This window comes from Crocuta crocuta, unplaced genomic scaffold (assembly GCF_008692635.1).
Source record: "Crocuta crocuta isolate KB4526 unplaced genomic scaffold, BGI_CrCroc_1.0 scaffold270, whole genome shotgun sequence".
Classification (NCBI taxonomy): Eukaryota; Metazoa; Chordata; class Mammalia; order Carnivora; family Hyaenidae; genus Crocuta; species Crocuta crocuta.
Window position 1 is genome coordinate 3,814,441 of NW_027527569.1, and position 18,158 is coordinate 3,832,598.

The window sequence follows — 18,158 nt, forward strand, 5'->3', positions numbered from 1 at the left end:
AAATGAACCCAAAGTAAACAGTGTTTTTCAGTTGTTTATGATGTGTCAGTGCACGTTCACCCTTGCTAAAAAAATATGTATCATTCTGGTTAGTGATGTTGATAAGGAGGCTATGCATGTGTAGGGACAGGGATAATATGGGAAATCTGCAGAAAAAAAAGTCTTTATTTGAATGTTCAAATTATTTAATCATTCCATGATATATATTTGTATAAATTATATTAATATAAATATATAAATAAAATATTATACAAATAAGTAAAACTTCAGTTTGTATGGTTTGAAAATTCATAATTCATAATTCATTCCAGAAACGTGCTTGTAATCCAAAGTACTTATATAGCAAATTTCAAGAACCAGTGGCTCAGTTGTGATCACGTGACATACAGCATCACATACTACTCCTATTGCAAAACATTGCTTGTTTTTTTTTTAATTTTTTTTAAATTTTATTTTATTTTTTTACAAATAGTTTATTGTCAAATTAGTTTCCACATAACACTCAGTGCTCATCCCCACAAGTGTCCTCCTCCATGCCCATCCCCCCTCCCCCCCACATCCATCAGTCCTCAGTTTTTGTCAGCATTCAAGAGTCTCTCATGGTTTGCCTCTCTCCCTTTCCCCCACCATTTCCGCCCTTCTTCTCCCCCTTGTTCCTCCGTCAAGTTCCTCCTAATCCTCCTATACGTGCAAACATATGATATTTGTCCTTCTCTGCCTGACTTATTTCGCTCAGCATAACACCCTCAAGGTCCATCCATGTTGCTACACATGGCCAGATTTCATTGTTTCTCATTGCCATGTAGTATTCCATGGTATAGATAAACCACATCTTCTTGATCCATTCATCTGTTGATGGACACTTAGGCTCTTTCCATGTTTTAGCTATTGTGGAGAGTGCTGCTATGAACATTGGGGTACATGTGCTCCTATGCATCAGCATTTCTGTATCCCTTGGGTAAATTCCTAGCAGTGCTATTGCTGGGTCATAGGGGAGTTCTATTGTTAGTTTCCTGAGGAACCTCCACACTGTTTTCCAGAGGGGCTGTACCAGTTTACATTCCCACCAACAGTGTAGGAGGGTGCCCGTTTCTCCACATCCTCGCCAGCATCTAGAGTTCTCTGATTTGCTCATTTTAGCCACTCTGACTGGCGTGAGGTGGGATCTCAGTGTGGTTTTGATTTGTATTTCCCTGATGAGGAGGGATGCTGAGCATCGTTTCATGTGTCTGTTGGCCATCTGGATGTCCTCTTTGGAGAAGTGTCTGTTCATATCTTCTGCCCATTTCTTCACTGGGTTGTTTGTTTTTCGGGCGAAAACATCGCTTGTTTATCAAGTCACAATTTATTGAAAATATTTGCTCATCTTGTAGAACACTCGCAGAACAAGTTACATGCAATCCATTTTACTGTATATATAATGGAATGGTAAAAATATTTGAACGTTCAAATAAATTATGGATTATAACCTACTGAATAAAGAGTCAATGTGCTCATGCTGCCCTATAATTAAATAGATGACTAAAGGAAGAAGAAAAGCTTCTTCTTTACCACAGAATTCCAACTAATAGACATAGAAGGAATCATGAATTAGAAAATTTCACAACTCTCACAGTAATAATTGATTCATCGATCATCATCAATCTTATGTGTGCAAGCTGGATGAGACTTGTGAGAAATAATGAACTATTTTTGTTCTAAACTATTATGTTTTGGGGTGGTTCAATGACAGGAATGGATGACTAGAATACTCTTGAAATAAAAAAATTAACTAGCAAACCTCTAAAGGTGCATAGTCCAATGCAATAGGCTGTAGCCATAGCAGCTATTGAAATGAGCAACTGAAATGTGCTACAAATGCAAAATACACCCTTTATTTGTAAAACTTAAAAAAGCAAAAGTATATAAACTATCTCAGTAATAATGTTATAATGACTACACATTGAACTGATAATATTTTATGAATTACTGGGTTAAATAAAAATTTATGATTAAAATCAATTTTTAATTAACTTGTTAAGGTAGGCTTCACATCCAGCATGAAGCCCAACACATGGCTCAATCTCACGACCATGAGATCAAGACCCAAGCTGAGATCAAGAGTCAGACACTTAACTGAGTTAGCCAGGTGCCCCTAAAATTAGTTTTACCTCAATTTTTTACCTTTTTTTAAGATTTTATATTTAAGTAATCTCCACAGCCAATATTTAAGTGGTAGCACCATACCTGTATCGGACAATGTTGGTGTAGAAGATGGAAGACTCATATTTGCCTAGAAGCAATAAAACAACCAACAGATCTGACTACATACAATTTTTAAATTTGGTGAATAAAATAATATAAACAACCATTTATAGTGTTATAAAAGCATTACATATATTAGCTGATCTAATCCACATCATAATCTTATTAAGTATTATTATCCTTCTTTTACAAATGAGAACCCTGAGTCAGAGACCATTAAGTGACTTGCCCAAGGTCATACAGAAAAGAAGTTAACAGAGCCAAGATTCTAACACAGGCAGCCTGGCTCTTGGATCTGAGCTGTGTATCACCACTCTTGGGGCACCTGGGTGGCTTAGTCAGTTAAGTGGCCAACTTCAGCTCAGGTCATGATCTCATTGTTCATGAGTTCGAGCCCCGCATTGGGCTCTCTGCTGTCAACTTCCTAGCTGTCTGCTTCTGATCCTCTGTCTCCCTCTCTCTTTGCCTCTCCCCCACTCGTGCTTTCTCTCTCTATCTCAAAAATAAACATTTTTTAAAAATCATCACTGACAAGAACAGCAGCTGTACTTTTGTGCTTTTACTCAATGTACCTTTAGTTACTGTAAAGGGAGCCTCTTTGTACATGTTATCACCACTCAAAATCTCCATTACCTCAGACTCCTCTCCTCAGCTCTATGCTAGTCATCAGAGAACCTAGGGATTCTCTTCCATCCGTGCTTCTCCCAACTCTTAGAGTTACGCTATAAGCACTGAAGAAGCACAGCTAATTTAAAATAATTCATGTTATACAAGAACTTCTGAAAAGGATATAAAACCTTGAAAATTTCTCGACTCTCATATCACTTCTTCACACTAGTTTTGATACATTTGAAGTTAACTTCAAGATCTGAAAAATTACTCTTCAAAAGAAAGTTAAATAATCACATCTGTCTATGGTTGGGATCCCAGGGAAGCCAACTCTGAGATGGTGATTAAAGTGCAAGGAGTCGGGGAGCACCAGGTGGTTCAGTCAGTGAAGCACCCACTCTTGATTTCTGCTTAGGTGGTGATCTCGCGGTTCTAAGATCCAGCCCTGCTTTGGGCTCTGTGCTGGATGTGGAGCTGGCATGGGATTTTCTGTCTCCTTCTCTCTCTGCCCCACCCACCCCCCACTCACACACCACTCTCTCTCTCACTATATATATATATGTATATGTATTATATATATATGGATGTATATATAATACATATACATATATATATATATATATTTTTTTTTTTTTAAGTACAAGTGGTTTTGTAGGGAGTGCTCTTGGGATCAGCACCTGGGGAAGGGAAGGGAAAGGAAGGAGACAGGACTGGGGAGACAGGGAGGCAGAGCTACAATGCAGGCTCCAGCAGTGTCCACAAAAGGCGCTCAGGAGCAGCCAAGATCCTAGAGAACTGTACTGAGTCAGCTGGACCCTCACCCAAGGAGGGGTGCCCTTGGGGTAAGGTGATTCTCTTCAGCAGAAGCAATTCCCAAAGGGGGCTGGCTGTGAGGGCAGTGTGTGGCAACACCGCCAGTAGCTAGGGCGAATGAGTCCTTCTTCCCTGAAATGCTCCATCTGGGTAGTTACAGCACAATATCTACCACAATATCCCACACTGGAATAAAATCAAAAAATTTAAACTGCAAAAAGCTGGGCCCCAGCAAATCAGTACCCTCGATTATTGAGAGGTATTTATCTTTCATTACTTTAGGATAATTCATCAGGGTTGACTATTTTGTCAGCCCAGAAACTTGGAGGAAACAATGTGCTTCCTTTCCATCATGGACGGACATACAGTCTACCTCCCATCACCATCAGATTTACAAAGATTGTGTGTGTGTGTGTGTGTGTGTGTGTGTATGTGTGTGTGTTAGGGCAGGGTGTGGCGATTTATTTTTATCTAAGTGTGACACCAAACAAGGAGAAAGTAAAAAACAGCTATGAATGTACAATCCAAATAAATCTAGGATGTTGATTAACTGAAGGGCAAGCATATCAGCAATTCAAAAGATTCAAAAAGCTACCTTTTTTTTAAATGCAGCTCTTTTGGGTCAAACTTTTTAGGGGCTTTCTCATTAGAGAAAAATTGGAAGAGGAGGCTGACTGCATGCCTGGGTCCTGCTACTCTGAAACATGCAGTGTCTGTGAACAGACCCAGGAAAGACAGAGCCAGAAACAGAAACTGCCCCCAAAAGCTGGAGTGTAGGGCAGAGATGTCCCTCCCATCCCTAATTCTTGCTGGATTCAGGGAGCAGCTCAAAGGATGTGTAGAGAGATCCAATTTAAAGCCCACTCACTGCTCTTGTGTGTCCTTACTAAAAGGTCAACTTTAAGTACTTGACATTTTTTTCAACTTGTTGTGTTCCCTCTAAATTTACAAACGCAGCTTGGAATTTCCTAGGCACTTACGAAGCCTTATGTGAAAGTCCTAACATTCTAGAAATAATTTACACAGACAAAACATAAAACTGGAAGCAGAGTGGTGGGAGTGTAGATGAGGAATAGTAATTTCTTTCTGTACTGCTGCTAGGTTGAAGATTAAATAGACAGCATTTGCAAATTGTTGTGACCGCTTCTGCTCCCTTTTTGCAAGCCTCCACTCAAACACGGCAAACAGTCCCCACCTCTTAAAACACTGCATGGCACTCTTTAAAATCAGACTAAAGATTCGCTCTGTTATGTAAAGCCCTTCTCAACATTATTGTAGATAAGTCTGTAAAACTCAGATCATTTTTGTCTATAACCAGATAAAGTCAATCTTCGAAACCTTTCAGATGCTCTCCTTCCCAATGCTGCCGAAGCCACTCAAAAGAAACCTTGTTTTAAGGCTTCACCCTTGGCACAAGTCTGAGAGCTGGCCATTTGATTTACAAATAGAGTCAAGCTATTTTTAAGTTGTGTAATAAGCATACACAAAAACTAACCTTCCCTTAACTTTTTAAACACACTCTATAATACCATATGCTGCCTCTTCTGACATCTGTGCTCACCAAATAGCTCTGCAAAGAATTGCTGAAGGGAAGGGGTAGTGTGTAATTGGAAATCCAGTAGGTCCAGAAATATTCTCTATGAAAAAAAAAAAGCAGCTTTTCCACTATATATATATGTACATGTGTATATAATATATGTGCATGTGTGTGTATGTGTATACTTTTATTTCAACTTGTTCCCATTAAATTTACAAACACAGCTGGATTTCCTAGGCATACACACACACACACACACACACACACACACACACACGCTTGACTTAGTATTTACAGCTTAATTATTTTTGGCCGCTCTCTGCTATTCAGTAATATATAGTAATAAACTTAAATATATCACTTTCTTAACTGAAAATTTTGACCTCTTTACCAAGTTATTAAATATTCTCATTATTCAGCATTTTTTTTTGATCACAGACAGTGAGAAATGGGGTTTTCTACTCCAAATCCATGGAAGACAAAACCTTAAAATATGCTTCTGCTTCACAGTGTAATGTCACTTTAAAGTTAAGTAACTCTTCAGTGAATTCAATCTATACAGAAAAGGCAAGCATTTCAAGTGAAATCAAAACAAAATAAATCCCATTTTGTCCCATATACACTTTTTAAAGTTTTTTTCTCTTCTGCCTCTCCTTACGTACAAACATCTCAATAAACACGAGTTTCATAAATAATGTTTTGTTCCGTTTAAACCACTGAATATAAACAGGTCAAACAAAACCCACTAAAAGTAAAATAAATAAAATGGCACAGTATAAACTAAATGTTAGGTTCAAAACATAAGAAAAACCAAGGGTCACACAAGACTCTGGGCTACTAAATGTACAGGGCACTTATGATGTCAGGGTTAGCAAACTACAGTCCACGGGCCAAATGTGGCCCGCACCTACTTTCATACAGTTTGTGAACCAAAAATGATTTTGCATTTGTAAATAGCTGGAAAAAGAAACAGAATAATTTTTCATGACACATGAAAATCATATGAATTCCAAATTCAGTGGCCATAAAGTTCCATGAGGACATGCATTTATTATGCACTGTCTATAGCTACTTTGCTGCTACAAAGACAAGCAACAAAAACTATACGGCAGCAGAACCTACCATGTTTACCATCTGGTCTTTCACAGAAAAAGCTTACTATCCCCAAAGTATTATGCTCTTTTTAGGGAGATTTCCTCCTTTCTCAAAGGATAAGGAATAAAGCTGAAGGGCCACTCGAAATCAGAATCAAAGCACCTGGGTGGCTCAGTGAGTTAAATGTCAACTCTTGATTTCAGCTCAGGCCATGATTTCACGGTTCGTGAGTTCAAGCCCCATGTCAGGCTCTGCACTGGCAGCGCAGAGCTTGCTTGGGATTCTCTCTCTCCCTCTCTCTTCCCCTCCCCGCCACTGCGGGAATTAAAAACAATTCAAAGTGCCATCAACAGAGACCTGGCCTGATGCCACAGCATGTGCTCAAAAGGGTGGCATCAGTACTAACATCTGATACTAGGAAATGCTGGGTATGACACAGCTGACATTCTCCAGTGTTCAGTATGTGCCAGACACTACGATAAATATTCTAAAGAAGTACACTAAAAAAAGAAAAAAGAAATGGGTAAAATTAATGTTAATAACATATTTAACCCAATATACCCAAAATATTATTACTGAACATGTAATCAGTATTAAAAATTTATCAGGTTAAAGAAAGTATCAGTTTTGTTGCACTTTTTGGTATCAAATATTCAAATTCCAGTGTTTATTTTATACTTGCAGCCTATGGCACACAAGCCACATTTCAATCACTCAAAACCCACATGTTGTACTTGTGGCTCTGAAACACTGTCTCATGTAATACTCACAACAGTGCTCTAAGGTAGGTATTATTATTATTGCCATCATTCAAATGAAGGAACTGAGATCAGATAAAATGAAGTGACTTGCCCAAGGCCACTTAGGTAAGAGGTAGGGCTAAGGGTTCAATTCCAGTGTGGTTCCAGAGCCCCCACTCTGACCCACTGTGTCTCCCAAACTATACACAACAGATCTGGCTATCACTTCCAAAATATTAGTCCAAATGAAATCTCATGTTTCCTCCCTGCCCCTCCTCTGTAGCTTAGTGTGCTCTTGTGTTCATATTTGAACACAGCCACTCTTTCACCTTTTCTCTCTTATCCACTTTGTGATTACCTCAAGCCCCCCGTAGCCCTGCAGAAGACCATCCCTCTTCAACCCAACATTCATTTGCAGCATTCATACCACACTCCCTCTTCCCATGCCCAGGGCAGACACAGCAAATCCATCCCCTCTATTCCAGTGAACCCAGACTTGACCTTGAAACCATCAATACAACACTCCACGCAGCCCCTACCATCAACTCAAGATGGCACATGAAATGAAACTATTTTGCTTCCCCATGAGGAGCCAAACATTTACCCCACCCACTACTGTGCCATATACAATTTGATACCTAATAAACATTTAAAATTCTCAAAATAGTAATGCCCTATCTTAACTATATTCCTGAGAAGATTTAACAAGAGTTTCAGTGAAACTTAGATTTATCATACTAAATCATTTCACCAGCTACATTTTCATAAATACAAATTCCCAACACTGCCCTGCCAAAAGGAAGCTACTGAGAGTTACCAAGCACTCTTAAAAAACAACTCCTTGGGGCACCTGGATGGCTCAGTCGGTTAAGCGTCTGACTTCAGCTCTGGTCATGATCTCACAGTTCATGGGTTTGAGCCCCGCATCGGGCTCTGTGCTGACCACTAGCTCAGAGCCTGGAGCCTGTTTCAGATTCTGTGTCTCCCTCTCTCTCTGACCCTTCCCTGCTCACGCTGTCTCTCTCTGTCTCTCTCTGTCTCTCTCTGAGAAATAAATTTTTAAAAAAACAAAACATAACTCCTTATTTGTTTCCAAGCTCTTTACCACTCTGGTTTTTTAGATTAATTCATGAGTCATTTTCTTCAGAACTAAAGACTCAAAGACCTGCCCTCTACCTCCCTACCCAACTCCCCGCATCAAATTTTCTTTGGCCAATTTCACCCTCATCCTTGCAAGGGAAGAAAGTCAAGTCATGGAATTTTCCTAACAGAAAAGAAGAATGGAAGACATAGAGCAAGACCAGAACCCACTATAATTCCCTTCTTGTCAAGTTTTGTCATTGCACCTTCGGTATGATGATCATCTTAGCCCAGACCAAGAGATGATATATTACAATTCACTTCTTACTCACATTGACAACCCCATGGCCATAATAAAATAACTACCCTACCCCTTCGAGCTTCAAGTGAAGCATACTACCACCATAAATACCCCTTTCTCTTCATTCACCTGTGCTCCCTCCCCCAATACCAATACAAATATCAGCCCTTGTGTTCCAACATCCCACAATCCAGCAGAGGAGACCCATTTGGACACCACTAGGAAATATCTCCAATTCTGCACTTCTCTCTCCAATGGGCCACTACTTATAATGTATATTCCCACTTCCTATGAAGAGACAACCAGATGTGTACAATTTAGAGGCAGGTAAAAACTGTGGCAAAGTTTTCCTAAAACTGTATTTCAGTTTTATTCCTGATCTCAAGTTCATCTTTCAAAATATTTCTTTCCTCATCTCTTTCTTGCATCAAAACAAAAAGTATAAGTTGGTTTTTTTTTTATGATTAATCCACTTACCTGTGCTCCTGATCCTGATCCCACCACTTCTTATCCATGAATTATCCACCCCTCCCCTTTTGCAGCCACCACTGCTGCAAAACCACCTCTCTACTGTGCATTTTGAGATCATCTACCTCTCTCCTTTAAACTGTCAAACGTTAGGGGCACCTGGGTGGCTCAGTCAGTTGAGTGTCCAACTTCGGCTCAGGTCATGATCTTGCAGTTCATGAGTTTGAGCGCATCATCAGGCTCTGTGCTGACAGCTCAGAGCCTGGAGCCTGCTTCGAATTCTGTCTCTCTCTCTCTCTCTCTGTCCCTCAGCCCACTCATGCTCTGTCTGTCTCTCTCTCTCTCAAAAATAAATTAAAACATTTTTTAAAAATTTAATTAAAAAATTTTTTAAAAACTCAACCGTCAAACTTTGGTAAAGAGTAGCCTACCCTCATATTTTCTCACCACCTTTTTACTACTTAAAACTTGGCTTTTGATCCCAACATTCAACTTAAAAGCATTCACTTGAGGATCACCAATGTTCTTTTCTCTGTCTTTGTCTTTTCTTTTCTGATCTTCTGGGACAGTTGGGACTATTAAAACTTTCCTTTTTGTAACTTTCTTCCCTTGGCTTCGGAAACCTCTTACCATCTTCAATCTATCCTGGTCTCTGGCTGCTCACTGTTTGTCCCTTTCACTGATTTATTTTCCTTCTTCCAAGCTTCTACCATCAGTCTTGTTCCATAAGCTTTGTCTCTCTTATTCATCTTACATGTTCCCACCAAGACTTCAAATATTGTCTGCCTTTATGAAAACAATGCCTTTAACTCTCTCCCTAGCTACAATTTCAAAACTATCCGCTGTATATCTCCACCTGGATGTCTCCCCAAACTTTAGAGCAGAATGTAGCATCTTTTCAGAAAACACACACACAAACCTCTATCTCCCCATGACTGCCACTCCCAGCCATCAGCTCTTTCCTCCGGCACACCCTTCCCTTCCCTAATATGTGAAATGACTGTTCCCACTAAATGCCAAATATAGCAGCAAAAGTAGAACATGTATGAATGGACATTTGTATACCTCTGGATGTAAAAGGTAACGGTACCAGACACAGGGTCACACACAAGAAGCACTATTTACAAACCACACTGAATTTTTTATACAAAAAAAGAAATAAAAATTCTCCAGCCTTCTGCATTTTAAATATTATGTTATCCTTTTGGAATCTCTGAAACTCCTCTAATCCTTCCTTCCTCTTATTCCCCACCCACCCCCATTCACTCTCATTCAGATACAGCAAACAACCAATAAATAATAAATTAATGGGGGGAAATGTCATTGAGCAAACAACTAGTTTCAGCATTGTAAAGCCCTCTTTACAACATAAAGGATCAAATGGTTACCCAACCCAAATTCTTACAGGATCTGATTTCTATTTCCACCACAACCCCTTAGTGAGTCACTGGAGGAGTGACTCATTTCGTGTTAGAAGAGGAGCAACACATGTTTAATTTGGAGTTTGAAGAATCAGTATGTTCACTTTCAGCTTCACTCAGGCACTGATTCATAATCAAACCCCAAAATATGCTTCTCTATCGCTTAAAATGAACCCCCAATGCTTAGGGATGGGGGCTGCTTGAAAGCAAATACGGAAGTCTGGGAGGGGACTTCTCTCGGCCGCCATGAATCATCCTAGACTTGCAAGGGCATGTCTCTCACCCTCAGGCTTTCCAGCACGTACTTGGTCAGAAGCGATTCATGAGATGCTAAAAAGAAGTCATTCTCATTTTTTTTTTTTTTTACAAATAGTTTATTGTCAAGTTGGTTTCCATATAACACCCAGTGCTCATCCCCACAAGTCATTCTCATTTTAATATGGCTAAGAATCACTTGTGATGGCTGCTTAAAATAAAGTTTAGATTCCTGGACCTTACCCATGTCTTGAAGGGTGGCCATGAGTCTACTTTTTTTTTTCAAGACTTTATTTTCAGGTAATCTCTATACCCAACACAGGGCTCAAACCCACAACCCCGACATCAAGAGTCACATGCTCCACCAACTGATCCAGCCAGGTGCCCTGAGTCTGCATTTCTAATAAGTACAACTCACACCCTCAGAAACCCAGCAAAAGGATTTAGTGTTAGAAAGATCTATGAGGCTCCTAGCCCCACCCCCACGCCATGCAGAACCATTAGTCCATAAAGAGCACCTCCACCTTGAGCTGAAATAAGAAACTTGCCCAAATATGCAAGTAAGCATTTTAAAACTCCTTAGCTAGCCTTATTTTCTTCCATATCAGAAAAATCAACGTTTGCAAATATATCCTAGGTCTTACACACAGTTCTCCATATGTTAGGTCTTCTGCAGAGTTCTCCACATGTTAGGAAAGTTTCCTGGAGTATAATGGAAATAGCATTAGACTGCAAATCTGGGGGCCTGTGACATTTTCAGCTCTGCTACCAACAAGTGACCTCACCTTGGTCAAGTCACCAAACACCATATCTCAGTTTCCTCAGCCATAAATTGCTGACTGAATAATGTATGAACTGGCTTATCTCACAGGTCCTATCCAGATCCAAAATTCTATGAAGCTTCAAGTAAATTAGGGGGAGAGTGAGCATTTCATTGTGATTCTTCAGATCCAGGTTAGATATCATTAAATCCAGGACTAAACCACCACAAGCAAACGTGACAGTAATTTTACAGCAAGATGACTGATGCAACGTTGCACCGATATCCCAAAGTAAAGCAAACAAAAAATATGTCATGCTCTTCCAGGCAGTATAAACCTGCAAATTCAGAACCAACAGAGCCAACTTCAAATTCAGGCTTTACCATTTACCTTAATTCCAAAAAGTCATTTCTTCTCTCTTAGCCTCAGTTTCTTCATCTCTAAAATAAAGATAATAGTGCCTTCCTCACAAGGTTACTGAAGTTAAGTCTTGTGCATTAAGTTCCTGGCACTATAAGGAAACTCAATAATTAATATGTTAAATCCCTTCCCATTCCTCCTAGTGATGTGCCTTTTAGAGAGTTCCCCATTCAAGATCATCCCAACTAATGATTAATAATTGCCTGTCATGATATACTATTCACTTTTAATAACAATAGCTACCATTTTCTTAAATAATTCTTGTGTGTTAAGTGCTATAAACATGTTACCTCACTTAATCCATACAATAACCATGTAATTGCATAAGGCAGGAACCACTATTCTTCAGATAATAAAACTGAAGCCTGGTGAGATCATGACTGACCACAACCACACAACCACTAATGGAAGGACATTCAGGTAGCCTGGCTTCAGAGTCTAACCACATCATGATTACACCATGGTCCTTTATCCTCTGGCACCACCTACCTACCTATATATATATATATACACATATATATACTGTGTGATATAATACACACAAGAGCAAAGACATGTGAGTGAAGAGTCCACACCCTTTAAAAATAATTCTCACATAGCTACAAGTTCAGGCTGAGTTTTACTGGCAAACCTTCCTGTGAAAACCTGCCCAGGAGATCTGCCCACACACTAATTAATCTACTCTCATAAAAACTATGGGACTGATTTTGATCTACAAGCCCATGAAATGTATGCTCAGGAGCTTTCTTTCCACCAGAAAGCCCATCCAAACTGAATTGGATGATTTTTTTTTTAAGTTTTTCAGCTAACACCTCACATTTGAGAAATACTGATTTCCCACCCTTCACTGGATCAAGATGGAAAATAAATACCCCATCATCAATGTGAAAAAGACAATGAAGGACAAAGAAGAATTTTTAACTTTTAAAAAATAGAAAGTAAACACCCTAAGTAAGTCTCCAATATTTTAAAGCAAAAAGAAAAAGCATTATGAAATAATATAAATACACTCATAGAGTAAGTCTCATGCCAGTGCCTCAGTGGGAAGATGGAAGTAGGCTTGGCACCATAAATAAATAAACAATGAATCCTCATTGGCAGGCACTCGCCACAAGATGCCCTACAGAACACCCAAGGTTTCCACTGACATTTTCTGTTTAGGTTTTTTTCTTAAATCAGGTTTATGTGAAACCAGCGACAGGGAATTCATTAATGAGGGGAAAGGGTGTATTCGCTATTATTTGAGGCAAATCTCACTCAAGAGAAACACTGAAAGTTTACAAATGACCATCTGAAACTGTGGAAAGAGAAGGAGAATAAAGCAGAAAGAATGATTTCAAGGTCGTTAAAAAATAATTCAGTCATTCCATATGCCGTCACAGATGAGACGACAGTTCTCATATCTGACCCGTGAATTCAGTTGTACTTAAACTTTTTTTTTTCTTGATTTGGCATGTAACTCCAGGGCAACATCACACCAAAGAAAAGATAAAAACCGAGAAGGGAAAAAAATAAAGGGACAGACTCACTCTCCACCCAATATGGAGTCTGATTTGATTTCAAATACCAAAAGCTACTCCACTTTCTCTCCTCTGGTAATTACTACCAGCTGAACTTTTACCATGTTTTGTCACTTATGTCCACTTAACTATTTTATACAATGGAAGACTATGAACTTAGCTCTTTGCACTATATAGAGGACGATAATGGTGAGGATGAGGGTGGTGGTGGCAGTGGTGGTGGGGATAATGACCAGCACACTTGAGTGTCTGAATCTCACCACTAAAGAGGCACTAATACACCCGTAAAGTATGCCACAAAGCTTAGTAGAAACACTTTTTCTAAAGGGCTATTGTTCACCCAAAAACCCTCATAATTGACCCCCAATAAATGTAGAATGAATACATTTTAAAAATGAATAAGCTAACTATAATGTAATCAATGCTGCTGGCCTCAGGGATGGAAATGTAAATAAAATTTTCCCTGTATCTGTCAAACAAATAAATGAAGTCTCAGAGGACAAGCCATACTTTTCTGCCTTTTTTTAAATTTATTTCTATTTTTTAAATTTTAATTCCAGTGTAGATAACATACAGTGTTATATTCATTTCAGGTGTACAATACAGTGATTCAACAGTTCCATATATTACTCAGTGCTTCTCAAGAGTAAGTGTACTCTTAATCCCCTTCACCTATTTCACTCATCCCTTTTTTAAAGGATATTCTGTGGGGCGCCTGAGTGGCTCAGTCATCCGACTTTGGGTCAGGTCATGATTTCACAGTTCGTGGGTTTGAGCCCAGCATTGAGCTCTGAGCTGACAGCTCAGAGCCTGGAGCCTGCTTCAGATTGAGTGTCTCCCAGTCTCTCTGCCCCTCCCTGACTCATGCTCTGTCTCTCTCTGTCTCTCAAAAATAAACAAACATTTAAAAAAATTTTTTTAATAAAATAAAATAAATAATGATAAAATAAAGGATATTCTGCAATTTGAATCCTTTAGCTATTATCATTTCTGACACAAATTAACTTACAAATGCATTCTGATTATGGTGGAACACTGCTCTGCCTCAGGAATTTCTAAAAATGCCAAGACTGCTAGAAACAGCCACCCAGAAATAGTCCCCCTCCTTACCCAGTTCTGCTGGAAGATGAATCTTTATTAGAACCAACCTTTTCCTGGAGGCCCTCATAAGAAAGTGATGAAATCATCAGACGTAAAGTGTATTTATTTGTCTGTGTTTATGTGGCAAGGGAAAAACAATGAATCCTAGGAGGATCTCTGGATGTTGAAGATCCACTGATTTAAAATGCTCATTTGTCTATGTATTGCTCCAACTGGAGAAGTCAAATTAAAAAAAAGTCTTGGTCCTTAAGTCCTAACATTACAGGAAGCATCTGCTTTGAGAACAATGACTCATAGCCTCTGATAACAGAGTAACATTCTCCTTTGAAAGAGAGAGAGTACTCCCAGAAATGGTATTTTCAATGAAACTGTATTTCAACAGTCAAAAAACACCCATTGAAAGAAGTACATTTTCTCCCTCTCTTTTTCAAAGACCCATTTTGCTCTCAGGATAGTGTTGTCTGACAGTCTTGAGCACGTTAGCCTTCCCAGAAGCATCTGACCAACTCTCTTCCCAAAAGAAAAATCTAAGAATAAAGTTAAAAAAAGAGCCTCACTACCCCCTCCCCCCACCACAGTGTTGGTACTATTTGCAGAAAAAAGAGCCTGATAAAGGAGATTGCAGAAAAGATAATGCAGTAGAAATTCTAAAATAAGAGCATGCAAACATCTCAGCAAAGCCCAAACATTTATTAAAATCATCCATGTTACCCTGGACCTCTACTTTGCAGTAAAACTGCCACATTAGTAGAGCCAAGATGATTAAATTTAGTTAATAATGAATGTGGAACTACATGAAATATTGTCCGCTCTGATGCAGTATTTCAATATTTTCTTTAGCCATTATCATAAGACCAGGATTCCTTCATTTTCAGAAATAGTAATTCAATAATGAAAACAGAGGTCTACTCCCATATAAAAAGGAAATAATGCATCTTCTTCGGTATTACTACTTATAATATTAATAGTCGTTTACTGCATTCCCAATAGGTGTTAGACACTGACTTTCAGTTTACACCTGCTCTGGGAAGTAAGTTTTATTATCCCCATTTTATAAAGGAGGACACTGAGGCTCAAAACACTTAGGTGACTGCACAAGATCATGCAACTGGTGCGAAGACAATCTCAGATCATTAGCACTAATCTACATTTCCTCTCCCGGGGGAAAAAAGGCCTCCCACTTTCCTTTCCTAACATTTCTCCTATGAAAGACAAAGTGGCTTGGCTCCTGTACACATCACCTCTTCCTGACTTCTATTCCAAACTTACCCACCTACTCAGTCAACTTCCGGTGGAGAAAAAAAAAACACAGATAGAGATAAATATGGATTTTATCTCCTTTCATGATAGTGTTAACTTCTCTATGCTGGTAGAGGATAAACATTAATATAATGAACTATTGTGAAATCCCTTCCACCCTTAATTATGTGTCCTTAAATTAATTTCTTAAGATAACTCTTAACATTATAGGCATTTATACCTCAATTTCTGCCCTCTGAGTAAATATCTAAACATGCTTCTAGTTCATTGTTTGTAGGTTCATATCGTTAGGTGGTTAGGATTATGGGTGATCTTAGTTTATTTCCTTTACTTCCAGTTGTAACCACTGAGTATATATTTCTCTTTCAGTGAGAAAAAAAAATACTATAAACTTTCATTTTAATGGAAAAAAAGCTAAAGTATTTATCCCAAAAATTATTTTTCCCTTAGTATCAAAAAGGAAGATAATCATTGACCCAATTTAACCCTAAACCAGATTAGAATCCAAACTTAAGAGATGTGGGTTCTTTTACAAATGGCCCCCACATTTACATCATTTTCCCCCATACTTTAAAAATTAAGAAATATTCCATAAAACTGGACTTTAACATTGGGTAGCTCTTTTCCTTTCCACAAGCCTATTTATTAAAATCATTTTAGGGGCGCCCGGGTGGCTTAGTCGGTTAAGCGTCCGACTTTCGCTCAGGTGATGATCTCGCGGTTGGTGGGTTCGAGCCCCGCGTCGGGCTCTGTGCTGACTGCCAGCTCAGAGCCTGGAGCCTGTTTCAGAGTCTGTGACTCCCTCTCTCTCTGACCCTCCCCTGTTCATGCTGTCTCTCTCTCTCTCCTAGAAATAAATAAAACATTAAAAAAAAAAAAGAAAAAAAACGTTTAAAAAAAATCATTTTAGCACTCAATAAATATAAAGAAACATGGTAACATATGGTTTATGTAAACTATACATGAATATGATTTTGCATCAGACTGTTAACTTTGCCCATTTCCTCCTCTGGGCAGTCACTGACCTACATTCCCTAGCCTCGTTTGCAGCTACATTGTGGCCAACACAAGAGGAACAGAAGTGATATGAGCACATCCCATGAAAACCTCTGGCATGAGAAACTCCGTGCTCTTCCCCTGCAGTCTTGGAAACCCGTGTTGATGATGAGGGAGCCACAAAGTGGAAAGAACCTGGGTCTCTGAATCTCCACTTAGAGCATCCAAGAACACCATTTTGGACTTCACTTTTGGAGCAAAAATTACAAGTGTACTACATAAAACACTGCACCTGGGGTTTCTCTGTTACCCACCCTCACACATGGCTTTACTAACATACTCCAATTATAACTCCAGAAGGGTAAGACTCTATGCTGTTTATCTTACCTTTTTCAAAGACTCCCTCTGCTTCCAGGACAGAGACAGTGAGGTTGGCTGCCATCTTGACCACCTCTGCCTTCACAGTGACCTGGGAGGGGCTGTGTTCCAGAAGCTCTACTCCAACAGTCACATTTCCTCCAGGCCTAATGATCCCCGGGGCTGTCACCAGAAACCTAGGCCTAAAGGGTTGCCAACAAGAGAAAAATACAATTTCTTATCTTTACATCTCCATTCTTTTCCAATCCTCAAATTTAATAGACAGTGAGACAGACCCTCCACACTGCGCCAATTGCAATTGTTCCAATTATCCAATATTGCCCCCCACTGCTCCATTTAGCAACTGTGCTGAAATGCTATTGAACCAAGAATCCCCGTAAGTCCATTTAATGCAGTAATTCCTGCACCACTAGAGGAGGACATGTGTTCTTATTTCCATTTTATAAGCCACAAAGAGCAGAGGATGAGCCTCAGTGTAAATGGCATACACGGGGGCAAGCAGAAGTTACTGGCAAAGTTACAAGCCTCTAAACTTCTCCTTTACAGACAACCTCATCCTGGCGTGATTTTTTTCTTGGCTTAAACGCAGCGCGCGCAGGCGCGCGCACACACACTCAACATTTTGCGGGTTTTATTCAAACCTTCATCCTTCGGCATCTACCCCAGAAAACATCATCTAACAAACACCACTGATTGAAAGATACCATCTGAAAGTAAACTGGCCAGTGGTAAAACGTCCAGGTGTAGCAGAGCATAAAAGTCAGCAAAGAGAGCACTTTTCTCTGCCCAAGCCAGGGAGGGGTTAGGGCTCAACTACAAAACCCTTTAGGAGTGGGGCGCTTTCCATTATGCGGCTTGCGTCGTTAGTTATCTGCCTACGGTGCCTGCACCTGAACCACTTCAGTCACCTCAGCCCCACCTTGCCAATGCCAAAGTTGAGACAGTTTAGAAAAATACTGATCACGCGCCTTTGGGAGAAGAAGGCACGCTGTGTGGAAGAAGAAGAAAAAAAAATGTCTTGAGGAAAAAGCAGAGGCAGCACGGACTAAAACTAAAGGACTCTCTAGAAAGTCATTTCGGCCAGAGAGACGCTTCAACAACTTCACGAGTGGGAAAAGTAACTGTCCCGTGGAGCACGACGCTGAAGCGACAGACGGTC

The 18,158-nt window shown here is 39.5% G+C and overlaps 1 protein-coding gene across 1 annotated transcript in view; it reads right to left on the bottom strand.

Moving 5' to 3' along the window:
• CD109 (CD109 molecule) overlaps positions 1 to 18,158 on the bottom strand; it is a 132,832-nt gene that overhangs the window by 114,285 nt on the left and 389 nt on the right. Inside the window, exon 2 of the mRNA XM_077770293.1 lies at positions 17,009 to 17,182. Within this exon, the coding sequence (XP_077626419.1) occupies positions 17,009 to 17,182 (174 nt within the window). The remainder of the gene's footprint in view (positions 1 to 17,008; positions 17,183 to 18,158) is intronic.